A 27,955-nucleotide genomic window follows, 5' to 3' on the forward strand; every position below is an offset into this window, starting at 1 on the left:
ATTTCATATTGATAAAGGGTTATTGACGATAACATAATAGCTTTTTTTTTAAATATAGCAATATTTGTAGGTCATCGGTTACAAAATTGCCCCAGAAGGTGTAAAATTTTTAAGTTTTTAAAAAATGCAATTTATTTTTTTTTAATACCCAGAGGGGAATTTTTATTTAATTTTTCTGGTGACCCTTGTGACCACCCCTTTCATCCCCCTTCCTATGTATGTAACGCTTTGGGACACCCTCTATACAAATATTGCTTTTATATTGGTATAAAATATAATTTAGTAGCATCAGCAAATTAGGATCCTCTGCGAGATAGCAAAGTCATAAAAGTAATGTTTATATCTCGCCATATGTTCCAAATGTTTTATGCAGACCGTACATTTTGGTAGCGGGTAATACCGTAATTTATCTGAAATTAACTTAAGGTTTAGTTCTTCTTCTAATGCCTCTCCATTACTGGAGGTTGGCCGTCAGCTCAGCGAACCCTTTCCAGTCCTGTGACAAGCGAAAAAGTTGTTCAACGCTGGCAATAAGGTTTAGTTACCAGAGGTTTTTAAAATAGCTTTTATTATGTGATTATTATGTTACTAACGATCGCCCTAGACTTTGTCAGCTCAGAATTAAAAGAAAAGTAGTCTACGCATGAGCTTCACGTCAATGTCCCTTTAAAATTGATCCAGCAGTTCCAGAGGTGACCCAGAATATTCCCGACCTTGCAGAAAAACTGACAAAACATTCAAAAATTGGTTTTTCGTTATCGGCAACGAAAATACGTTTTTTTTTTCGATTTCATACACGACACTCCAATTTTATTATAACATAGTTAAAAGTTTTTTTTTTAATGTATTTATCCAAAACACTATAACCGCATAAAAGAAATAATGTGTAAGGATATGATTGCAAAAATAATACGGTAGCAATCGACTATCTTGCTGGGGTTTTTCCATACGTTGTATAGGAAATGAAACATTATGCAAGACTTCCTTAACTATATAAGATTATATATAATGCCGTGTATAACGTATATAGTTTTAAGAACAAATGTTGATATAATTACATAAATATATATACATAGAAATATATAACAAATTATGTTATAGTCTTATCAATCAAGAATACACTAAACTACATTTAATAAATATAAAATATTTAAACCCCGATAACCCAGAAGCCCAAAAGATCCAAATTCTCATTCCATATAAATATTCAATATTAGATTCGATTCCGCAGACAGAAGAGTGTTTTAGTGCAAAAAGCATGAACATTAATGAGATGAATGATAATTTAAATTATAAACAGAAACTACAAATTAATATGACGTTAAATTATAAAAAAAATAAATAAATAATAAGCAGACAAATAAAACAAAATATATATAAACAGTAACTTATAAGAATATGCTAAATAAAAAAAATATTTAAAAGCTTTTTAAAAATAAATTCATAAATGTTAGTATGTAAATGGTACCCTGGATGATTTTAGTTTTTTAATTATCATTTTGAAATGATAAACCCTTTAATAGTACTAGAGCCAACACACCTTTTTATTAACGATAGAATTTGATTTTAATTATTCATTAAATGATGCTCACTCAATTTAATTTTACAACTTATTTTATCGACAGATAAATAAAAGTAACAAAATGGTTATTCCAATTGTCAATTCTCACATAAAATGAATTTTATTTTTAAACAGTACATTAGAAAACATGCTAATATATTCACAGAACTCTATTCTGTTCTCTGTTGCTTTTATTTCAAGGTGTGTCGACTCTAGGATACCCAACTAAATAACCCAAACCACATCATGTCCCATGGATAAAAATGATACAAGCAATCGTGCCATTTACCTGCAGAACACTCTTTCTGTCCACGGTACCGGGGTACTTGGGAGTCGTTTTGACAATTTGGACGAAATTCTCAGGCACGTCGACAGCCACCTCCCTTCCTAAGAGCACTGGAGTCGTATCAAATCCCGGCGGCAGCTTGTACGACGCGTACACAGCCTCTCGGATGAGTACAGAGTCCGTCCGAGCGGAGTACGTCACCCCCTCTCTACAATCTATCAAGGAATCTTGTCCGTTAGATATAAGAAGTTGGATCTTGTGGTCGCTTAGGTTGTGTGTAGTGTTGGACGCGACTGACTCCGATTCGGAGATGAGGTCGCACTTTGCCGTCTCCAAGGAAGCTTTGCTTTGCTTGCTGCTGTAACTGATTGAGCTATCGCTTTGTGGGAGGGAGAGAAGTTCAATGGTTGTGTTTTTGAAGCTGCCGGATGCATCAGAGGCTGGTGGCGAGGTATGGGAGGTGTCTGAGGTGTCGGAGACGTCGCTGTCTCGCGCTGCGCTGCGGTTGCTGGAGAGCAAGGGCTGGTGGTCGCAGGCACGGGTGTGTACCTGCGGGGGACGCGGTGGCGGGTACCGGGGCGGGGTTTTGCTGCGCGCTATGAAGTTCTCCGGCACGTCCACCGGCATCTCGCGGTGCGGACCTGGAAACAACAGACAGACTTAATTAATACATGTTGCATATATGTATTAAAGACTTACGTTAATAATATTTGGCTTTTATAATTTCAATAGAATAGATGTTGAATAATATATGAAAGCAACTAAATAGATTTAAATGTTTTTACTACGCCAATTTCGTATGTTTATATCTGATGTTTATACACGTATTATAACATCTTGGATTGAATTCAAAGGTTTAAAAAATCGTAAGGAATAGAGTCTCAAGTATCTTAAACAAATTGTCGATAGCTATTTAAAAATGAGGGATCAATAGCCATGGATTGTATTAATAGCATTGGGCCGAAATAGGTCCGTTGACCCAAATAAAATGTTCCATAATAGGGCGCTGGATGAGCGGGCAATTAACTTTGAGGCGGGAGTGGGGAGGGACTGAGCCTGGCCAGGGTAATGACAAAGAAATTACTGTTAATGTAAACCAACTAACAGCTGTTTTCAAGTAGGTTTTAATGAATTTTAAATGTGTATATGGACATACCAATATACAAAAAATCTTCTGTAAGGCTAATAAATACTTTATTTTCCAAAGTTATTTTGTACGAAGTTCATTGTTCATAAATCTTAGTTTTAAAGGAGTTCCTATAACATTAAAATAACATCAACGTTAGTGATTTTATTCCCGATGTTTTGATAAACTGTAACTGTTGTTAACAAGTGCAGTAATACAAGGTAATCCGTCTTGCTAATCGTACCAATGGATTATAAATAGACGGTCAAATGTATTACAACAGTTTTTCTGCTTCTGCAATAATTGGTTTTTGTACACTCGCCGTACCAAGCGCTTCCTGTGTTGGTTTTTGTTTCATTGTTGTGAGAAGGCCATCTCTCGGTTTGGAAATGTCTGTCTGTCGCGCGTGACGATCTCATAAACAAATATAAACATTTTGTTATTCAAAAATAATAAGACCTAACTATATACCGTGTGGCATTATGGGGTAGAATAGGAATGACAATTAACAGTTCAGTTGATAAGGATACAGGAAAAATGTGTAAATACAGTACTTTAGTCAATCGAGTTAAAATTATATTTGTATAAAACCGATTCGAATTATTTATAACTTATCTTAGGCTCGACGCAGACGGGCCACCATTACGTGTGGCCGATAACGGCTACTTGCTAAATTAACAAAATGTATGAAAAATCATATGAACTGGTTGTCACTGGCCCTTTTGTCTCGGTTTTTACGTGTCCAGAAAATATAAGGATGCCGTTAAGATTGTTATAACAGTTACAATCAAAATTTTAACAAAGACATGTTTGTTTCGTGAGAAGTTTTACTTTGTTAAGGAAATAAACGAAATGCTAATTGCTATACGTCATGTTAATAATATAACATCGCTAGATCGTATGATGTTAATTTAAATAACAGTATTATACTTCAACTGTTTACAGAACTTTGTTTATAGAAACAATATCTAATCGAAATTACGCGTTTTGTTGTCTAAGAGTTAAACGACGCTGCTGAAACTCTTGTATTAAAACTGACAGATGTCTCTGTTATTTCAAAGAGAGTGAGAGGGATGAAGATATGTTTTTGGACCGACTAGCCTCTGCCTTGAAGAGGCACTGCGCAGAGGGCGCTTAACATAAACCTCGTTTATGTGTAACTAAGCTCTAGGGCTCAGGAGCCTCGGCTAGGGCTGTTTCTTCGATAATATAATCGAATAGAGGTTTTGCTATACAAGTATTTTTCAGTGGAAACAGTAATATGAGGTGGTTTAGTGTGTGATACAGACCGGTGTCGGAGGTGAGAGAGAGCATGGTGAGCATCTCGAGGTCGTCATCCGGCGGCGGGCGCTTCTCCTCCTCGCCGCCCAGCACGACAATGCTGGAGCCGGAGCGCCGTCGCGCCCTGGAACACAACGCATCATTCCTTCAAATGTTTGTTACAACTTTATATACTCACCCACTATACACAGTGACAAATCAAAATTGAAAACATTGTAGAATGCACAAGTCTAGAACTGGATAAGTGAGATACCTTCATAAGCGAGAGTCATTGTCTGGTCCGGACGGACGACCTCTATAAGTGAGAAACTCGAGATCCAGAGAATCTTCTATAAGCGAGAAAATCACGGTCCCTTGAACTCTAGTTTATTTAGATTGGTCTGTTAAAGCATATAGATTGGTATATAACTAAGATTTATATATTTCTTCAAGATTGTAGCATATAAAAAGAGGTTCACGGTCGATTGCAGACGGCAGCGGAAGTTGTTACTAGCGATCTGAATCGCTGCCCACCCCTCCTAGCTCCCCTTACATTTGTAAGAAAAACAGTATATGAATACAAATACACGTACAAGTAGATACGTTCTAAGTTTATATGTCTAATAGAAAGTTGAATATGGTAAAGACTACTTCATTTATCACATAATATTTATGGTCAGTTTTTTTTAATTCCACATATTAAAGTAATTTTTTGTACTAATAATTTCACAGTATTATCGTAGCTATTAAGTTTAATTTTTTGAAGCAATCTAAGAGCTAAAAATTTGTAAAATAAAATTAATACCAAAAATCTATGTCGTAGTGCGACTAAATAACAACCAGTCGACACTTTACTTATGTAAAGCACAATAAAATTCTCAATAAAAGATATTTAAAATCAATAGGGTATTATTATAGCTATAAGTAAAGAGTTACATCTCATGAGATGTAACTTTTTTCGTCTGTTAAATAAATACAAAGCAAACTGCTAGCACGCGAATGATACACGCTTATGTAACGGCAATTGTAATTACAAATAATGTATGGTTTTTGTACATGCTATATGCCTCGCGTGCGTTGTATTGTAACATCTCTTGTATAATACATTAGGAATAGATTGTCGGGTTTTTTTTAAACATCATAAGGTGGCAAACGAGCGAGCGGCCACCTGAAATCGCTGAAATAGCGAAGTGACTGTTGCCCATAGACATACGCTATTGCATATGCGTTGTCTACCTTTAATAAACGGGACGAGGATGCACAGAAATAAAATATTTTCCCTTCCCATGCATCCTCTCATCCGGAAAGTCCACTTCCACTTATCATCCTTTCCTTATAAGAAAAAGGGTGGAAAGGGAAAGAGGACTAAATTAGGCCACCAGGACATTTACACACACTCATCAGACGAAACGCGGAATAGCTTCCACTTGACGCCTGTCTTCTGTGTGGTCGTGGTATTTCACCGGGCGAGCCGGGCCAATTCGTGCGAAGATGTCAAGTAAAATATATATATATATATATCCCCTGTCTTGTTACAGATATAGCGGTTAATTTTTTGTTTAAAAACTTTTTTTTTAAATATATTCATCGAATTACTCCTCCAAATTTGGTGAGAATAAATGTCTGATTATTTACCCCGAGATTCGGCAGAGATATTTTGTAACAAAACGAATGATTATTCAGACTAATCCAACAGCACGAGGCTTACTTTTATTACACACCCAATGCTGGGAAAGTACTACAATAAAGTATACGGAGACTAACCTAGTCCCGAATAAATTATATGATTTATTAATTAAATTAAAATGAATGTAACAAATAGAAGGAAATATCGAATATCAAGACAAAATATGTGACGTTTACTTTTTGGAAATTAAAAACATTGTTCGACTCTTAACTCAATAGTTTTTCCGATAAAACATCAATTAAAAAAAATATTTAACAAAAATAGATCAGCAAATTAAAAAATTACATTCTTTCTTTATACTTCCTTAAGATTTTCCTCCTTTTTATATTTAAAACAATATTTTTTATGTCCTCATTCTATTCAAACTTGTGGTCACCCTAACATTTACATTTAGGACATTTTGGGGATCAAGCGCTCGCAGTCAAATGTAAAATTCATTCTGACGCAACTACCGTACGATATCCCGGTTAAATTACCAACAGGAATACGAAGAAAGAAAAAAGAAAGAAAGAAAGAAAAACTTTAAATGATTGCGAATAATAAAATCTTACTAATATTATAAATGCGAATGTTTAGATAAATGGTCTTTGTTTGAAGATATCTCCAAAACTGAACGCATCACGATGAAATTTGGCATTCATATAGAACATAGTCTGGAAGAACACATAGGCTACTTGTTAAGTTTGTTTCGTTGCCGCGCGGACGGAGTCGCGGGCGACAGCTAGTAGTATATCTATAAAAATGAGTATTTTCCTTTGTATCGAAAACCATCAATGTAGTTTTTATATCTATGCGATTAAAATTAACTAGTAATTAAGATCACAGCTCCGTAATGTGGCTTCTACATTTTAGAGAATCCTCTCCAAATTTGTGCCATAATGTACAATGTCCCGACTGGAGCGGAACGAATGGAGTTACGAACAATAGTATTTTACATCAGAGCATGTACACAATAAATCGATTGGTGACGTCACAATGCAATGACTCGGTCAGGTTTGTGGTTGCTTCAGACGATTTTATTAACGTCCATTCACAATATGGGTTACCACTAAAAGTATGTTATCTCGCTCATTCCCTTCTGACAAGTTGAGACAACAATATGTTGATCTGATTTTTAAGGTTTAAAATCGTGAATCATACGGTTGAATAATTACATTTAAATTACGTTTTAGATATGAAACGAAATAAAAGAAATATTATATCTGCTTGCAGTTGCAGAACTTAAAAAACTTTTACTTGCTTGCTTTTACTGATATTATTTTTAAGTAAATTCCACATTTCAGTCATCTGTCGTGTTCAGAGGCCCTAAATTTTCGATCGCCACGCCATCTATCCTTTCCGATAGTCATCTGGGTCAAAATTAAATTTTATGCTTCATTTGATTTCCTATCAATCTGCTTTCTCTTCAAATGAAATAGTAAATGATTGTGGTCAAAAATAATTTAAAAATCAAAATAACTGGCCACATTCCAAACTAGTTTGAATAAATTTGATATTAGCTATAAATTTAATCCCGCGCGGACGGAGTCGCGGGCGACAGATAGTTATGTATATAATATTTCAGCTGTTATTCAGAGTTGAATTATTATCAATTAATATAATCACTTTTGCAGTCGAAATAATTATAATGACGTTCAGATAAAAACCAACACAATCACTAAAGTGTATGATAAATTTATCAAATTTTTTACATTATCATGTACACCGGTGTTATCTACGCAAACCGTGACTAATATAACATAGTTTAATAATAATAGATAAAGGATTAAGACGAAACTTTTACAAACTTTGACAGAATTTAGTTAATAATTTATATAGCTTGTTTTTGGCACATCTTTCCTATTTGATGTTCTTTGTGTGAGGTAATGAAGGCTTCTTTTTCTTAACAATGAATTATTTAAACCTTATATCTTTGTATTATATTGATCTTTTTTAATACATTTATTTAAAAACACTATACCATATACCTGATACAAAGACGTAGCGAACAGCTAAACAATTCTCTGCCGCACTCACGGTTGTTTACTGATTATTTAAGTACTAATTCTTAACAGTTCTATGTAACTATTAGGAGACTGAAATCGCTTCCGCTTATGACATGGGCAGTGTATCGGAAGTCCACACCCGTTTTGAATAGTCTACCTGTGCGACTGGTGACAGGTGCGGCGGGCGCAGGTAGTGCTTTGTGCCCGACCCATTTCTTGTGCTTTGTGCCTTTATCCTATTTAAATTATTGAATATACTCCCGGGGGTTTAGCACGAATAATTGCGTAAAAGTATTTGTAACGTCATCAAAATTAAGACTAACTACAGATTAACAGTCTAAATGCATTCAAAGACGTTAATAAGTCCACAATAATCTACACTAAGTGTCTTCTTTAGTATCCAATTAACAACACTAGTAATCTGCGTAGCAGTTAAAGTACAAAGTTTTCTAAAACTGTCTTCAAAATAAAAGTTCTATTATTCTTACTAATCGTGGGTTTCTTAGACCGAAATCGTTAAAATTATACTGTTGTCTTTTCTTTGTCAAAGGTAACATGGATGACGATATGTTTTATGCAGAGATTTTTGTCTCAGAAAACAACACGGTAAGTTAATTAATGTAATCATAAAAAACCTGCTAACATTATGCTAGTGTTTTACATTATTTTTACTATTGAAATATATATATATATATATATAAAAGAAATTCGTTTTAGTTACACTATTTATAACTTAAGAACAGCTTTACCGATATGGCTGAAAATTGGTTAGGTGGCTTAGAGCCAGGAGACGAATATAGGATACAATTTATAATATTTTTTTTTTCGAATTTATACCTTGAAGAGCTGCTTTTTATTTAACTTACTAATATTATGCGAATGTTTAGATGGATGTGATGTGGATGGGTGGGCTACACTAATTAAGTTTTTTTGTATATCCACGCGGACGGAGTCGCGGGCGACAACTAGTATATCTACAAAATGTTATAACTAAAATACCAGTGCTGTTTCAACAGCTGGCGCGATATGTTATTCGATAGGCTGGACATATTGTATCAGTACGTTACGTGTATAACATATCAATTGAGTATATGTTATTTAGCAAGCACATATCGTATATTTATAGCATTCTGTCAACTTATTAGTCTGTAATGCATATTAAATCAGATATTTTTAAGAGTGCTTAAATTATTCGATCGCTTTTTAAATAAAAGACCATGTTTTTTTACAATTGCGTTCGGTTAATTTCAAAAACAAATGGATTAAGGTAAGTGAAATTACAGCGGACAAGTAAAAAGAGTTTTATGTCGAATACTAGCTGTCGGCCCTCCGTCCGCGCGGAATGAAACAAAAACTTAATAGCCTATGTGCTCTTCCAAACTACATTTGTTCTACATCTCTGTCAAATTTCAGCGAGATCCATGCTGCCGTTTGGTAGGCACCTTCAAACAAACCTCCACCCATCCATCCAAACATTCGCATTTATAATATTAGTAGGAACTAAGATAAGCATGATTTCAGTCGTAAATTATATTAGTAAAAGGTGACCAGAATCCTTTTAACAAACGCCTAGTGAAGGCCTCTAACTGTAGACTCGACCTGACTAGTGTCTTGACCCGGATACGTCTGCGCAAACTCAAGAAACCTCACGTGTAATCCTGTTTGTTTATTTTTAATTCTTGCCAACTCACATTTTCTTAATTAAGTTAATTGACTTACACCACTAAATGTCAGGACGTTCGGACATTCGGTTTTTGCAAAATATATGAGTTACGTAGACAACTAGAAACATCTATGTTTTCAGGTCATAGTGAGTGATCGGATCGGTTCTTGATGTCATTATCGTCTTAAGCTAAGGATCATTGATAGACGTCATTGTTTAGGTCGTTAAAAGGGCTAAAGAGTCACTGATCGTCAATTGTCTTTAGCCGCCAGTCTTCTGAGCGCCTAGTACGAATCGTAAAAACTATTTCATACCGAAATCAACGTGATTTTTATAAAATCTTCTGCACCTCATCGAGTGTACATCATATTTCATACAAATTTCGACATATTTTATATATGACGTTACTAAATGTCGCATATATTCGTGATAGGACCTATACATTTATTTCGGTTTTCGGACTTGACACAACTACGACAAGTCTCGCTCCGCTCGTCTCGATTCACAAAACAAACGGCCGCATCCGCTTCCCCGAGCACAATGCGCATTGTACGACTCTGTTTGGACTTCTCACCCCTCTGCCCCCCACTACCTACAATGTTTGGACATATAGTTACTCTTACCAACATCATTAGCCGTTCCCTTGAGAGTTTTACATAGGATTTGTTTTATAACCTTTGTAACTTACCAGAGGAAATCTCTTGTAAACTCTACGAAAACTTGTCTCTTAATTATGATAGAGATGTTTTATTTAATACATACTGTCGCCCGCAGCTTCGTCCGCGCGGAATTAAAATAAAACATTATATATAGCCTGTGTTCTTACAGGTTATGTTCTACATCTATGCCTTTCAACAAGATTCATGTAGCCGTTCTGGAGATAATTTCTAAAAAACATCCATCTTATCATTCGCGTTTATAATATTAGGAAAGAAGTAAGATATATTTTGTTAATTAAATAGAGCAATTTATTTAAATTAAAATATCAATGTTGTAGCTAATCTAACAAAGAATACGTTTTGATATTGTGGAATATATCAAAATAGAAACATCAATGGGCACGTATTATATTTAATCTATTACATTGATCTATTATAATCTCACGTTTTATTAACGCTACACCTTCGTGTACGTTCGTAAAGATTCAAGTACAATGATATATATGTGTACCTTACTTGACATCCATACTTACATATTAAAAAAATTGAGTGTCATATCGAAAAAAATGTCACATTTCGTATCTGTCTTTGGCGCTAGAAAACGCGGGAGCCAATCCCAGTGCAAGTTTTAGCTCCCTGGCTTTTGAGCCACAAGTACATGACGTATTTGCGTTGCTGATAACGAAATATAATTTAAAAAAAATTGTCTGTCTGTCTGTCAAAACTAAAAAGACATAAACAGCAGTTTGAAGCAAGTATAGTAAAATCTATTAAGGTATCAACATTAAAAAACTAGACGTTAAAACAAAATTTAAAAAGCCGAGCTGAATTTTATACGTAATAAAATTTTATCATTTTTCCGTCGGAACATAACTCAAAGCAAACACTATTTTTGTAAGTGCACAACAGGTAAATCCAGTTTAAACCGGAAACACGTCGGCGCTTTGATGACGTAGACGAGGGAGTGAGACGGAGAGTGTTGCCGTCTCACAGGTAATCAGCTGATCGTTAGTTACTGGGAAAATGTAACGTTAATTGTTGAATTTGAAATATATAAAAGAAATTAGTTTCAAGGTTAAATTAATAAATCAATGTAAGTATTTTTTTAGACTTTAATAAATATTTGGTAAGATTCTAATAATTATTTATTTAATGTTTTATTTACTTAAATATTCAAAATCGGTCATATTTATTAGAAACATTTCTTTTGTCACTCTAACAAAAATAATAAAGTTAAGATAAGTAAATATTATAGTGAAAAAACACGTTTATCGTATGTTAAGGTACAACATGTGTAAAAAAAACAAGTTGATGTAAATTTCTTTCGCTTCCAGAGAAAGTATCAGTGTCTGCGCGTGGCCACACCGTGTGGGAATTCGAAAGTGCTATTCGTTCTATGTCAATTGATATCACCTGCTTTTAACATAAATATTACCTCTACACTAGCCGTCACTCGCGACTCTGTCCGCGCGTAATAAAAAAACACCAAGCAAATAAATAGCCTTCCAGACTATGTTCTACATCTATGACAAATTTCTTAGAGATCAGTTGAGCCGTTCTAGAGATACCTTCTAACATCCATCTATCCATCCATCCAAACATTTGTAAGGATTAGGATAAACAGCACTCAAAGTACTTCCGAAACCATTCAAATTAGAAGAAAATATATTCCCTTTAGAAGTAGTTACAACTACTCAAAAGGCAAGGCTTTTTCTTATCAAATTCAAAGCTTTTTAATCCTCAATTTTTTCAGCAGTTAATTATTTTATAACCATTCAGCGTTTGTTATTAAAAGTAAAGTAAAATTTGACTTCACTTCAAAACTTCTCCTAAAAGTGCTATGTATAAAAAATTCTTGACTACTCTTTACTTTAGGTCTTTTAAGAGACCGTGTTTACGTTTAAATTTTATGTAATAGACGTTGACACGATCTTAAATCTTACTCATCTTACTAATATTATAAATGCGAATGTTTAAATGGATGGATGGATTTTTGAAGGTGGTATCTCCGGAACGGATTAACGTATCGCGCTGAAAATTGGCATATATATAAAACATAGTCTGGAAGACTTAGACTACTTATTAGGATATTTTACTCCGCGTGGACGGAGTCGCGGGCGACACCTAGTCTCTAATAATTATATTGATGATGCTAAATGATTGTATCCATTTGTCGTTTACGGGAAATGCAAATAAAACAAGTCAAGTGTAAGCAAATCTTTGCAGTGCAAACTTAAGTTCGCTTAGACGACATTGAAACTGTAAACATTTGACAATCAATTCAAAAATAACAACTGTTGAACAATTTCTGTCTTACCAAAATTAGATGTTTAGATGGATGGATGTTTAGAATCGATGGTTTAGAAAATGTTTAGATGGATGGATAGATGGATGTTTGTTTCATAGTATCTCCGAAACGGCTGTATGGAACTCGATATTTGGCATAGATGTATAACATAGCCTGGAGGGACACATTACAAATTAAGTTTTATTATAATTCCGCTCGGACAAAGTCGCAGGTGACAACTAGCGATACCATTTGTAAGAAATAACATCATAAGCATATAGCTGCGAAAGAAAACTGGAACCTAATGTTACTACAAAAGAAAATCGAATGCTCCATATTAAATTTGGCTTAGTGGTGAAAACGTAAATGGTAGTGGAACAAATCATATGCCAAATAACATGATAAAAAAAAGTGGGAGGCGTCGATAAAATGTAGTCTTAATTTTTCGTTAATTATTTTTTAATTGTGTTCCAATTAATCTTTTAAACTACCAATTAGCATCGCAACATCTTATCAAGAAAGTTCAAACCTTTCTCGCGCCCTTTCATTCGTGTCCTCACTCGCGGTGAAGATATCACAGAACAAGAATTTTTTATACATATAAAAACTTTTACATCACTTCACTATAAAAACTGTACACAAGTTACCTTTGCCTTTTAAAAAAAAACTTTCACTGATAGCAATTAAAAAAAAACAAAAAAAAATGAGACGCGTACCGGTTGCCAGTGACACTGTCAGACTAATTGTTTTTAGCACAGATAACGTATGATAAACATAGAATACGCGCCAATGGCGTATACGTTACGTCAAGCAGGGCGGGTAATGTGATTTACTAGGATTTGCATTGCAACACACGTCCACACTAGTCTTTATTGATTTTGTGATTGTTAGTTTACGAGAAATAGACTAATTCTAGATAACCTCTAAATGATTATGTTAATACTAGAAACAATAGACGTTTTAATTTTAATTCTGAAAAGTATTTATGTTATTTATAGAAAAAATTAACTGTCGCCCGTGACTCCGTCCGCGGGATTAAAAATTAGATAGCCGTTTCGCAGACTTATGGAATATGCATATAAAATTTTATAAAAATCGATCAAGCCGTTTTGGAGTATTGTATGTATAATGTTAGTTAAATTGTGACACGAGAATTTTATACATAAGAAAATATTTTAAGAAAAAGTACAATGAAATGTGCATTTTGTGTTTTTAGGCTAAAATAATTATTAATAATTCGTATATAATTTTAATTCATTTAGTCATTAAGTGAAAACATACAACTTCCCGATGACATCATTGTAAAAACCCTAATGTAAGCAGAATGATTGACAGAGACGATGATTATTGTGGCAACATAAAAATAATTAACAGTTAAAGAATTAAATTTCCTTCCCACTTAAAATTGAATTTCGATCTAATTGCATTAGGCTTAAAATTAGATTTCACTGCGATGGTTAGGAAATAAAAATCCTCGAATCGAATCTTACTAATATTATAAATGCACATGTTTAAATGTATGGATGGGTAAATAGATGGATAGTCGACTTAATGGATCTCACTGAAATTTGACATAGATGTAGAACATCTGGAAGAAAATATAGGCTACTAATTAAGGATATTTTTTAATTCACGCGGGCGGACTCGCGGGCGACAGCTAGTATTAGCATAAACCTGATTAACAATGGAACAGGTATTCTTAAATATGTATCATTAATTAACATTATTTATTTAGCTGTATATTTAAAAATAATAGTAATTTACAAAGTATTTCTGTTATCATTTTACTTTGACTGTCAGAAAATTCTGACAAATCAATAGTGAGTTCCCTTAGGATAAGATTGTAAGCGAAGTCTCTAATTGACACTAATTAGCCGGCCTGACAAATGAGCCTGTCATTACAGTTACCTTTTAACACACTGATAGCGATGTCTAAAAATAATTATTAATAAATATATGTATTTTCGAAGCTAAAGTGAACAATTTACAATGTTATATAGCTGTCGTCCGCGACTTTATCCGTATTAAAAAAATATGAGTAGCATATATCTTCTAGATTATGTTCTACATTTATGCCAAATTTCATCAAAATCCGTTGAACCATTCTGGTGATACCTTCTAACAAACATCCATCCATCAAACCAAACTTTCTTACAAATTTATAATATTAACAAAATAAAAAAACGAAATGTATTTAACATATAACATATACACTTTACTATATTATTTGTGATCATTATCATTAAATATATAAAATAGAGGAAATAAAAAATAATACGCGAACAGTGGCGCCCCACCTTTATCTCACAGACAACAGTTTCGCATACCGTGTAATGAGCGGAGTGATTACTGTAAATTCGGGCTCCTCTCAAATACCGCTTTAAGAAGCGCTCCACAAAACAAAATGGACGTTCCTAATTGAGATGAGTTTCGACTTGATTTTCCATTAACAAAGATGAAACTCAAAACCGTAATCTTAAAAACAAGCAGGTGTTAAGGATTTTTATCACAACAGTTAAATGATTAAATAAAATTGGGACATATACCTTGTAAATTTATCTATCTTACTAATATTATAAATGCGAATGTTTAGATGGATGGATCTTTGAAGGTATATCTAAAACGGCTGCAACGATATGGCTGAAATTTGGCATAGATGTAAAACATAGGCTGGAAGAACACATAGGCTACTCTAGTTTTTTTTAATTCTGCGCGGACGCAGAGGCGGGTATCAGCTTCATAATTGCAACAGTTATTTAATTTAGTCTGTTTCTTTCTTTATTCTTTATTGTACTGTACACACAGTTAATACAATAATTGTGAAAAGTTACAAAATAGCGAGCCTAAGAGATTGTAAAATGAAAATGAATTAAAAGTCCTCATTTTCTTTGAGAAAAGAGTATTATTTTACATGTGTTTGTTCACAAATACACTAGTATTTATTGTTTGTAGTCAAGATCGATGCAGATAACATTGGAGGAACTTTTTTATTAGTTCCGTGATCACTTAACTAAGGACACGTGTAATGACTTTAAAAGTCGATACGAGAGTAGTCTTTGTTAAGTACCCATTAAATAAATGCGATGATAAATCTCACAAAAGGTAATATTTACGTCTCAGTTGTGAATAATTACAATTGTTGACAGTTTATTACAAAATACTAGCTGTCGCCCCTGACTCCATCTGCGTGTTTGTCTAAAAAATAAAAATTTAGGGGTGGACTACCCTTAACATTTAGGGGGGAAAAATAGATGTTGGCCGATTCTAAGACCTACTCAATATGCTCACAAAATTTTAAGAGAATCGGTCAAGCCGTTTCGGAAGAGTATGGGAATGAAAATTGTGCGCGAGAATTTTATATATAAGATATAAAATCGTACAAAAAGTATAATTTATTCGCAAAAATATATTTTATGAGTTTTTTACTTTTACGTACTAATTCTAGAAAATGTATTTCGTGGATTAAACGGCTTCATTGATTTTCAAGAAAGAGAAGTTATATTATTCGTCGTCTTCTTCGGAGTGCCATAAACATAAATAGGGTTCTTGATATATTTTCCATATTATTATCCATCGCTGTTAAGTAACATTTTAATAGATTTCACAAGGAAAAGTCACTGGCAACTTAATGTTTTATGAAGATGTTCAACATAGAACAACACAATTTGCCAACTGATCGCAATATCGCACGCATACTTTCACAATTTCCACGGACACCGGCGAGTGAGTTCCGTTACACAACTTTATATAACAGCAACTGAAATGAAAACACGACTGTGTCTCGCTAATGACATGCATACGTGAAGAAAAGATTGCTAAAAAAAATTTATATGTACGGAGATACATTTACCAGGCACAAATTTTATATATATTATAAGGTAGCAAACGGACAAGCGGCTTCCTTAATTTGCCGAAAGAGAGAAGCAACGGTTGCCCATAGACATCCTCAAAATGCAGATGCGTGGCCTACCTTTAATCGAGAGTCGGTGACGCACAGGAAGAAAATTAATCCTTCATATACGCTCTCTCTTCTGTCAAATCCCCCCATCCTTTCCTTATAACCAAAGGGAGAGGACGAAAATTAGCCCACACACACTCGTCAGACGAAACGTGGAATTGATACCACTTAACACCTGTCTTCTGCGTGCAACAAATATTGTTGATGACGTCTACCACTGTTAAATTAGTAATATTAGGTCTTAGGGTGCGTTCAGATCTAGCGATCTATCTGGTCTCGTTCTTATAAGCATTCTTCTCGAAAAAAACATTCGTTGTAGTGAAAAACGTAACTAGTCGCGCCATCTAGTGTGGGAAGACATAGGTCTAGGTAACCTGCATTCCAAATCATTAACGCTAAATTCCACAGTGGGAACAATTGGAAGTAATCATCAATATTCTGAGAAGTAAACTTCCTTTACGTCGGCCCATATAAACGTATCGTGCCAAGTTCATACGCGTAACTGTAATTTTAATAAACGCTTTATTCATTGAATTGTATTATATTTATGTTCATTATTTATTTACCAAAATATAATAAAACACTATCTTGTTAACACATTCCATGCCGCTATCATTTTCCGACAACAGAGAACTCTCCAGACCGGCAAGTCGGCAGTGAACGTGTTAAGAATTATTCCTATTGTTTTCAATTCAATTTTCTTAAATGTCCAAAGATTTTTTTAATATTAATATCAGTATAAATATTATAATAATATAAAGAATATATATTCTTTTAACCCTAAGTATATCGTTTTAAATTGTAAAACACAATGCTGATTGTCTTACTGTATTTTTTAATAAATATTTGAATTTTATATTTTAGTTCTGATCAGAATTGTGACGAATTACTGCAAACAATATAATCCACAAGTTTACATGATATAGAACAATGCCTGTATGTACGCTTAACTGAAACAATAGGTCATCGAAATGCAAATCGTTTCGTTTGACTTTTACGATTCATGTATAGTTATGGTCAATATAACTATAAAGAAAAATAATAATCTATGTCTTTTAATCTATATTAAACTAATAAATCCGATAAACTATCAAATTATTCGTTATTGAAAAGTTGCGTCAAACAAAACTGCATTTACAACATGTTTAAATTTTATAAAATTTGAATAGATTAGTTTTGAAAGATTATTTTTGTATTTAACCACTAATTTCTTTTTATTTTATAAAATATCAAGCAGACTGTTTGTAAATTTACTAATATTTCTTTTACCGTTCCAACAAAGCTCTAGGCTTGAGCTAGGCGGGATTCAAACCCCAGGCCTTGTGATCGGAAATCCGTAACCATTACGCTATTGACGCTTAAATAAAGAATTCGTACAGTTATTTGGTTGTGACATAACAAATAAAACGTTTTTTCTTATTAAATCTCAACATTACGTAGTCATTATCGCTTTTACAGTCAAATGATTTGTAAAATTCGGCTAAAATTATTTTCTTTGTTCACGAATAAAAGCATACCTTCACAGAGATGAAATGAACCCTAGTCTATGGTATTAGGGTCGAATTTTGCGTGGATATTGTAAGTGATTTCTTTGCACAGATTATGGCCTCAATATCAGGGGCTATCTTAATTTTTTAAACCATTAGAGAACAAATGATAGTCATTATTTAAAGGCAGAAGCGTAAAAAGACGTATTTTCGTTCAAGGTTAAAACGTTTACATACTATTATAATATTTCCAGATGGTTATGGTTAAATCATTTTGTTAGTATTGGTAATTGGCACGTATATTTCGTCGGTTAACCGGACCAGAACGATGCACTGGTGTGTTTTACGATTTTTGTTTTTTTTTTTATTTTTTTATCTAAAAGTCCAGCCTTCACATATAGGCGAAAAAATTGAATAATATCTAGGAGGTAATCAACCAGTAATTCTAGAATTAAGATTAATAACATTATAATAATCTACCAAACCAAATGTAATTTCATCAAAGACAAATTTCACATTTTAGGATAAATGCGTAACCACAGACCTATTAATTTATAATAAAAAGAAAACATTTTGTAAATACGATTGACGTTTGCAGTTTATATGTGAAAAATATGGCGGAGACAGCTATTTTGGCGGGAAATTTCTTACGAATGATAACGAACCGCCGAAGATTGTCCGTCGACCTTTATTAGATTAATTAACGCAACCCTTTTTAAGACGTAAAAGTTGTAAGACTTTATATATTATTTACGGTATTTGATTAAGGACTGATTAAAATTTGAATATTTAAATCTAATTTGTACTAATTTAACAGATATAAAATATACGAATCAAACTTGATCTGTTGTTTAGACAGCTTCGTATTAAGTAACTAATTCGGAAATTAGAGCGTCGGTGGCTTGACTTGCAATCTGTAGGTCATGGGTTCGAATCCCGTCATACACCAATGTGTTTTTCGATTTACATATGTACATTTATCCGACGTTCTTACGGTGAAGGAAAACATCGTGATGTAACCTGCACATATCTGAGAAGAAATACAAAGATATTTGTGAAGTCAACCAACCCGCATTGGACCAGCATGGTTGACTATGACCTTGGGGACGTATAGTGAGCTGATGATGATGAATTTATTCGGATTTATTTGAAATATCGAATGTTAATTTTCTGTAATTCTTTTATCCAACAGATGGGTTGATTATTAAAAATAATAAATCCGGCTTTTGTTCGACTTCCAATTTTAAATATAGAATAACTTTTGACAGCTAGTGAATGGAGCCTTTTGACGTTCGATAATTGCCGAGCGTTCATTTTTTGATCTGAGTTTTTTCGACCAGTTTAATTGGACTACGCGAATTTAATGAGAAATCGCTATTGAATTACTGTAGAATAATAGCGTTGTGTTTTAATATTATACAAAAATTGTCTTCTTTCTTATAGAATAGAAAGAGATAGATGTTTTGCAGACATTTATTAACATGATAGAGTCGAATCTCGATATATAAGAACTGGGTAAGAGAAACCTCTTAAAGAGGGAAAAATATTGCGGTTCGACTGTATTGTAATATTTAGGTTCTAACTTAACGTAAAATGTGACTACCAAATTGCTAACTAGACGTTTAATTGTCATCGAACTTGATAAAAATACATATACGAATCACTTTCCATTAATAAATTTAAAGCATTTAAAAACGTAAACATAACCTTTACACCTTACAACATAAACAGAAAAAGCAACGAAGAAAAATAACAAAACATCACGTAAATATAGGTCACAGATATTTATAAACAACTTGTTTACCTTAATCAGTTTTATTATCTAACCTTATGCATTTAAAAGAAGGAAACTTATATGTACAATTCAGAACGAAGTGCGCGTAAGGAAAATCACCATTTTGTCAAACAAAACAGTTATTCCTCTCTAACTACAATCAACTAGCTGTCGCCCGCGTATCCGTCCGCGTGGATTTATAAAAAAAATTAATATATAGATAAGTTAAATAAAAAGCAGGTCTTCAAAGCATAAATTCAAATGTCCGACTCCTGGATCTCAGCTACCTCCTCACCAATTTTCAGCCATATCAGTAACGCCGTTCTTGAGTTATAAATAGTGTAACTAACACGACTCTCTTTTATATATATAAGATATCAAAGTTTATGTATCTTTTTGGAAGTGTTTTAAGTTAATAAGAAAAGATTGTCGCAACAGGGAACTGCTGTGCCTCCAAAAATGTATGTGCATTATATTTGGATCCGTATCCTTCTCTATTTGGGTTTTTCGTCCTCCACATCTTGCTATCATCATCATTTCATCTTTTATCTATGCCTCAGTAAATCCCAAAGAGCCTTGAATACCTTTACTGTTACCAATTATTTTAGCATGAATACGTAAATTGCCTACAATTTTTGGCCAGCGAATTAACAAGATCGCATATAAGATTTGACTGTATTTAAGTCGACATTGTGACGCCGTAACAATAATCAATTTGAGTTATTTTACTTTTTTAAATTAGTATTTTCGTGACCGAATAGAATTATGAACGGACAGAAAGGCGTGCGTAACTAACGAATGTCTCACGCAGAGATCAGATCATAGCTAGTTTACGTAGGAATGAAGGAAAGCGTACCGTCTTGAAATCCAAATTAAAACCACTTTCTATTAGACGGACGGAATTGTTTTCTATGTAGAAATTTAAATAACGCCGGTGGTATAACATTATCGTATAAAAAATCTAAGTTTTTTTTAGTTTAAATTTAAAATTTATTTTTGATGATACTCTTTGACTTATTTAACTTATTTACAACTAGCAGTCGCCCGCGACTCCGTCCGGTGGATATGTAAAAAACTTAATCAGTGTAGCCCACCTATCGATCTATCCTTATCACATCCATCTAAACTTTCGCATTTATAATATTAGTAAGTTAAATAAAAAGCAGCTCATCAAAGCATAAATTCGAAAAAAACGAATAAATAGTATCATATGTCCGTCTCCTGGCTCTAAGCTACCTCCTGACCAATTTTCAGGCATATTGGTAAAGCCGTTCTTGAGTTATAAATACTGTAACTAACACGACCTTATTTTATATATGTAATAGACAAAGGTTAGTGTTTGGTTAAAAAAGCGAAGTGACTACTACCCATAGACATCACTAACAATTGAAAAGTTGACTATAGTTACGCGTACCGTTCAAGACAAATTATAAGTCATGTTGAACTTCCTAATATGTACCTGTATCCATTCTTTGACACTAGGTATAAAACGGTTAACCCACAAAGGTAGTGTAGCAATGCATCTCTATCGTGTGAAGATCTTTCTGACACCTGACACTGCGGTGTTGACTTACACCGAGCTGACTGCCTGCACTGACTACACTGACTCCACATTCTCTGGCTGGTTTGAAATCTTATCTGTTTAGTACAAATTATGCTGACACCGACTAATTGTAAACTCAGATATTGTTGACACCGACTTGTAAACTTTGACAGGACAATTTCAACAAAATTCTGTGCAAAAACGAAGATAGGAAAATTCCTGTTTTCATGTAAAAAGTTGATATTAAAACATTTAAGCTAATTTTATTAGTAGATATTATTATAGTAGGATATTTTGATTAATCGTAAAATTTCATAACAAAAAAACTCGTTTAGAGCTGTAAAAAAGTACATAGAAATGTGCAATTGTTTTGTAATGAAGCATTAGGTCTCGCAGCGTGCCCCGACTCTTGGAATATTCTTCAAGAACTTTTAAATTTATTCCACAAACGCTTATTCTATGCACTTACAAATTTCTCCGCAGTTAAAAAGGAATGTTCTAGAACAAACTCTACGGAATTATATATTAAATATGTATTTAAAATAATAAAATAATTATGTAAAACTGTGAAATTTAATATTTTATCTAATTTGTATTTAAAAAGTTAAAGTAAACGCTGTGAAAGTAGAAAAGAAATGAAAGTAAAATTGTTAATTTAATGTTTAGACGCGTAACGAATTGTTTTAAACAAATTTCTAATACACAATTTTTTCTCAAAAAAAACGAATTAGTTATTCTTATTGTGGATTTCGACTATTAATATTTGTATGAAAACATATTATCATCTCTTTCATACACTTTGAAATAGAAAAGAAAAGATATACTACAGTTGAAATCCACGATAACTTCAAAATTCAAAACAGACTTCAAAAAATAGTTGAAACATTTCCAATAAAAAAAACTTACAAAAGTTCATAGATTGATGAAATTCTTCGAAATTTTCCAAGTACTTTGTACTTAAGTGACTAATATTTTAAGTATTTAAGAAGTCAACGTCACAGACGATAACGGCCGTGTTTACAATACCTTCGTGTGAACGCACCTTAATCTACGAACAAGGAATGTTAAAAACAGCCTGTCTCAAGTTTGGTTAGGGTCACCATAAAGTAAGAAAAGCTTTATAAAAATAAAACAAGAACTAAGTTCTTTAAGACATGTTTGCTGAATAAATTATAATTTTTTTTATATCATTTCAATAATATATTATATAATATCCGAACCTAAGTTGAAGTAGAATGAAAAGATGGAATTAGTAACCTATTCACTGATCTCATGAAGATTATAACTTTATTGTAATTTTTCTTAGACATTTTGTCTTAGCTATTGTAAACACTATTTTTTGTGACTAACTAGCCACTTTTTGCCTTGAACAGGCAATTATAACTGCACCGGGGTTAAGGTGGCCGAGCAGATGGCGCTTAGTTTAAACCTCGTTTATGAGTTACTAAAGAAGCCTTGGTTCAGCCTGGTACTTCAATATTATAACCGTATTTTTAAATATTAAATCCAATTATCACTTTAAATACAAAACCACTAAACAACTATGAGGAAAAATTACTATTTAATTTTGCAATAGTGGAAACTATAACTAGTTGCCAGGAACAAAATTCCCGTTACACCTACTAAATGGTAACCCTAAGCCTTGTTAACTTTCCCCGTCGCCACTAGTTATTTATGAGTTAAGACGAGTAGAACTTAACTAATAATGCCTCTGACAGTAATGTCGCGAGAGGGTTAAGAAAAACCGAATTCATTTCTGTAAAAAACATTGGAGGAAATTCTAACAGCGTTTAGTGAAGGACAGGCAAGGTTACGACAATTCATTTGCTTGGGATTTTTTTTATTAAAGTAGTTTTCTATTTTAATAAATTATCATTCTAATAAGAGGCAAAAGGCAATTGTACATAATATATAAAGAAAACATTTTAAGAATAACAGCCAATACGTAATTAAAATTAATTATAACGTCGGTGGCTCAGGAGTCAAGCAATTGACTTGTAATCTGCAGGTGCGAATCCCTCCATGTACCAATGTGTCTTTCGATTTCCGACTTATATATGTACATTTATCCGAGGTACCTACGGTGAAGGAAAACATGGTGGTGCAAGCTGCACATATCTGAGAAGAAATACTAAGATATGTGCGAAGTCAACCAACCCGCACTTGGCCAGCGTGGTTGACTATGGCATAGTCACCCTTAACTTATAGTAGGCTCCGAGCCCCTCGGTGGGGACGTATAGTGAGCTGATGATGGTGAAGTCATTAAAAATGTTATTTAAAGCCTACTTAGTAGTTGTTAAGAAATTTCGAAGAATAGAAACTAAATTACTTTAATCCTCTACTAATAAATTATAATAATATTTTATTACCTTTATAAAGAACAAGCTTATCATAGAACAACTTCCTAAAACTAAAATAAAACCAGGATCAAAACAAATCGGAGCAAAACTTTTCGCAGAAATCATAAAAGAATGTAAATTCTCACGGACACAAAAGGCGACTGTATGTTTCCGAAAATCATCAACAAAAAACCCATTCCATAAAGAAAAACATAACAAAGACGAAACCTCCGCATTCCAAAGTAATCGCCGGTGATTCCCGAAAAAACGGCAGGTAACCGATCCCAGACTCTGACGTCACACGTAACAAACTTAGCAAAAATATAGACAGGCCATTCATGCTTAATTCATCTGCAATATTCGACTTGACTTAACAAGCAAATCGGAAATATCCAGAACGGAAATAAACATAAATGTTAACTAGAAATTTGTTAAAAAAAAGACTTATAGTCTACAAACGTAAAGTAGTGGTTTGTCTAAAAGTTTATGATACTATATCCCGCTGGACTGGTCTCGGCCGGTTTGTTTTGGTCATCTTTTTGTTGAGCTCAAGTCGTGGATTGTGCGTTAATACGCACGTACTCAGAAAGACTAAATTTAGAGACGACGCTATGATATTGAAAAATCTAGCTATCTTAACAGGGAATATAAAAAGGGCAGTAAAATTACGTAATAGCATATAACTGCAACATAAGGCCCCGAGGTTAAACCCACCGACCGACCATAATCTCTCATCTTACATTTTTATTTTTTTTAATCTGTGGCGGACGCTTCGTGACTTACGGCGAAAGCTGGGAAACTTAGCCTTCGTATACTTGATAGTTTCTTTTTAAAATACACTTTAACTTATACTTCTCGATGCTTGGTTATAGACATTGTCTATGGTACACAATGCATATGACCGTAGACAATATTAAAGAGTTACAAGATCATATTGATTTTTATGACGTAAAAAAAGGAAAGTGATTTCACCTTATTTTAAATTCCTGTTTTATCCTGGATCACTTCAATAGGTCCTGAATACATGATTCTACTAATAAAATATATTGAAATCGTACGTAATCGTAATTGTGGAGCGTCGGTGGCTCAGTAGTCAAGCACTTGACTTGCAATCTGCAGGTCCTGGGCTCGAATCCGGCCATGTACCAATGTGTTTTTCGATCGATTTACATATGTACATTTTTCCGACGTTCTTACGGTGAAGGAAAACATCGTGATGCAACCTGCACATATCTGAGATATGTGTGAAGTCAACCAACCCGCACTTGGCCAGCGTGGTTGACTATGGCCTAGTCACCCGTAACTTAGGGTAGGCTCCGAGCCCCTCGGTGGGGACGTATAGTGGACTGATGATGAAATCGTACTGTTTTAATCGACAAAACCCTGCGTTTAAGATTAAAAATACGAATGAGAAAAAAGCTACAAAAAGTGAGAAGCCTTTCTAAGTCTCAGTAATCGAATATCTTTTCTTATTTCTAATCCAAGATATGGAGTTTAAGAAAATGTGGTTAAAAAGCTGCAAGCGTCTATGTATTATCTATGGCCCTGCGGCAAATCACTTATCTGCCTCAAACAAAAGATAAAAGAAAGAGCCAACGCGCCCGTGACCCATAAGTGAAGATCACGGACTTACAACGGAATTTCTTCTAGATTTTTCTTTATTTTTCAAACATATTTCTAACGCTATCAAGTTAAGGATAAAGGCTAAAGTATGTAATAAATTGCTTTGAATATATAAGTACAAACGTGATAGTAACTTAATCTCAAAACATAACGAATATTGCTTTATAGGCAACTATTTAAGTTTTAATTCCACGCGGACGAAGTTGCGAGCTACAGCTAGTATTATATATAGTTGTTATTAAGCGTTAACATATGTGCGTGTAACTTAGCTACATAACTAAAGCTTAATTATAACCAACGATCCTAAAGTTATTAAATAAAATTTCTTCCTGGATAGTTTAAAAAATATATGAAAACCCTAAGGCATATTTCTAGCAAGGTCAGTGCTCCAACAATTACGCACTGTGATTATGGTACATATTTTAAATACCCCTAAGAATGCGTCGGAATTAAGGGTCATTACACACGTTGGCTTGTGTCCCAACATTGTATGTTAAACCTTACATTTTTTTTGTTAAACAGTTTAGCTCTTCTTCTTAACATATGCTTAATATACATATACATTTTTAGCTGCCACTAAAGTCTTAATACAAAAGTAGCTTCAAACATAAAATGTCAATATCTACAATGGTGGGCAAATTGAAACATTTTTTAATTCGTCCGAAACGTCAACGGAAGTAAGAAGTTGTTTTATTCATTCTTTGTCGCATAAACAACGTTATGAATAAAATTTTCATTCGGAAAAAAATTGTTACTTTTAAAATATATCCGAAACCTGAGACGTTTAATCCAAAGGCCAGTTCGAATATTAACGCGACAGCGCGGGAAAATCGGACGAATGCGGAATATTCAATGCTGCCATTGTTTCACGTTCCAAATTCAAAAAAGCCCAAGATTACTACCGTCAAGCGATTTTCAGTCTTATCCCTTACGAATAGAAATCTTTTTTACTTAACATATTGTTGGGCCATACGTCAGAATAGCGTTTATGTTGTCAATAATTTCTCTTGCTCCAAGAAGAGGCGTCTGGCGTAGACAATGCCGCCTGTTACAAATTTCCTTTACGGCCAGTTTATGGAGGGTGTACTCAGAAATACTTAATTATACGCCGGATATTATACAAGGTACGTGACGTCTCTTGCAACGGATCTTAAAGACAAATTCCAAGGAAGACGACCGTTATGACACTAAGATACCAACAATTAGACCTGCGACATTTTTTATATATCTGAGTGATTTTTTAAGTAGTTTTTTTTATTTTTAAAAGCATTGTTATTCTTCTAGGTGAATGGATTGCGTAAAAGTGTCATGATACAGAAAAGAGTGACAAGGGAAATGAATGATTGAATTGGAGGTCGAAAACTGTTGCAACAACCCCACATAAAATGGTATAAAGACAGGGAAAGGACGAAATTTTAATCAAACGACTTAAAAAAGAAGGAGGTTCTCAATTCGTCTGTATGTTTTTAATCATTTTAATTTATAAGTTTATAATGTCTGAAAAAGAAAGCCTTTAAAAAATGTAAATAAAAATTTCTTCACCAAACACATGTTAATCCACTTTAGTCAAGTGAAACCATCCCATTTAACATGTTAAGGAGTTCAAGTATATGATAAAATGGAGAAAATCTTAAGTCTCGAGTTTTTATGCAAGCTTTTTTTTACTATAACTCAGTTTAGTGACGCCGCATTGTCGTTAGTTTACTCAAGTACGATTTTGTTTTTTTATACAAAAAAGGCTAAGCCATCAGTGACCTTTGATTATCTGTCGTTTATTAGTTTCATTATACATTTATGAACGTAATATTTTTTCGCAATAAATTCAAAACGGTGTCATAACCGTTAAGGTATTATTTAAATTAATTTATGTAATTAACACTACGATATATACTTTTTTCAGATATGCATATTTAAAAAAAAAGTTAAAATATGAAAGGCAAATCTTTGACGCCATTTGTTTTTAGTTTTTTTTTTCGTAAAAATATACATACGTCATAATTATATGTCTATAATTTTCTTAACTTCATTCTTAACCTGATGTCAAAAATACATCTTTGATTATGAAAAGAAGTCTCTTCCATTGAAAACCGCAAAATGGATAATCCAAAGTTAAACGTGTTTTCAGAGAATTCATTGAAAGTAACTAGTACTCATTAAGTCATTTAAAAATTACGAAGAACTTATAAATATTTAAAGAGAAACACAATGGCTAACAGAGAATTTTACTCAGAATTATGTTCTATGAGCAATTTTATAGTTTAAAAATAATAACTGGTTTTAAAAACGAATAAAACTGAACATAGCATAAATAAATTATTAATATAACCTATAAAAAGTGTTTGTCTTTAAATCTACATTTATAAATTACGATCACAAACACGATTCATACATACAAAATCAAGAATATATCATCTGCAAGGAACTTGAATCGAGTTAATATCTAAAACAATCTATCAGTCACAATAATTATACGGAGCTGTCGCTATTAAAAACCTATCTATGACCGTACTTCAAAACTATAACATTTATATAAAGAAATACCTTTTAAAAAGTTTGTAGTGCATATTTTCTGTGTTATAGACACAATTCACATCTCACAGCACAACACAAACACACACACGCACAAAACACAGGTGGCAGCACAGCAACACAACGCACAATTTACGAACACGTCCGTTCCACAGGTAACATAGAAATAGTCTAAATTCAAAATGGAA

The 27,955-nt window shown here is 33.4% G+C and overlaps 1 protein-coding gene across 1 annotated transcript in view; it reads right to left on the reverse strand.

Annotated features, from left to right (window-relative positions):
* Positions 1-1,747: 1,747 nt before the first annotated feature.
* The window catches only part of LOC106113767 (uncharacterized), a 42,747-nt gene continuing 16,539 nt past the window's right edge, over positions 1,748-27,955 (reverse strand). The window contains exons 4-5 of the mRNA XM_013306697.1: positions 4,263-4,378; positions 1,748-2,488 (exon numbers count right to left, since the gene is read on the reverse strand). Of these exons, the coding sequence (XP_013162151.1) occupies positions 1,806-2,488; positions 4,263-4,378 (799 nt within the window). The 3' untranslated portion in view covers positions 1,748-1,805. The remainder of the gene's footprint in view (positions 2,489-4,262; positions 4,379-27,955) is intronic.

Source organism: Papilio xuthus, unplaced genomic scaffold (genome assembly GCF_000836235.2).
Source record: "Papilio xuthus unplaced genomic scaffold, Pxut_1.1 DF828177.1, whole genome shotgun sequence".
In the NCBI taxonomy this organism is placed as follows: domain Eukaryota; kingdom Metazoa; phylum Arthropoda; class Insecta; order Lepidoptera; family Papilionidae; genus Papilio; species Papilio xuthus.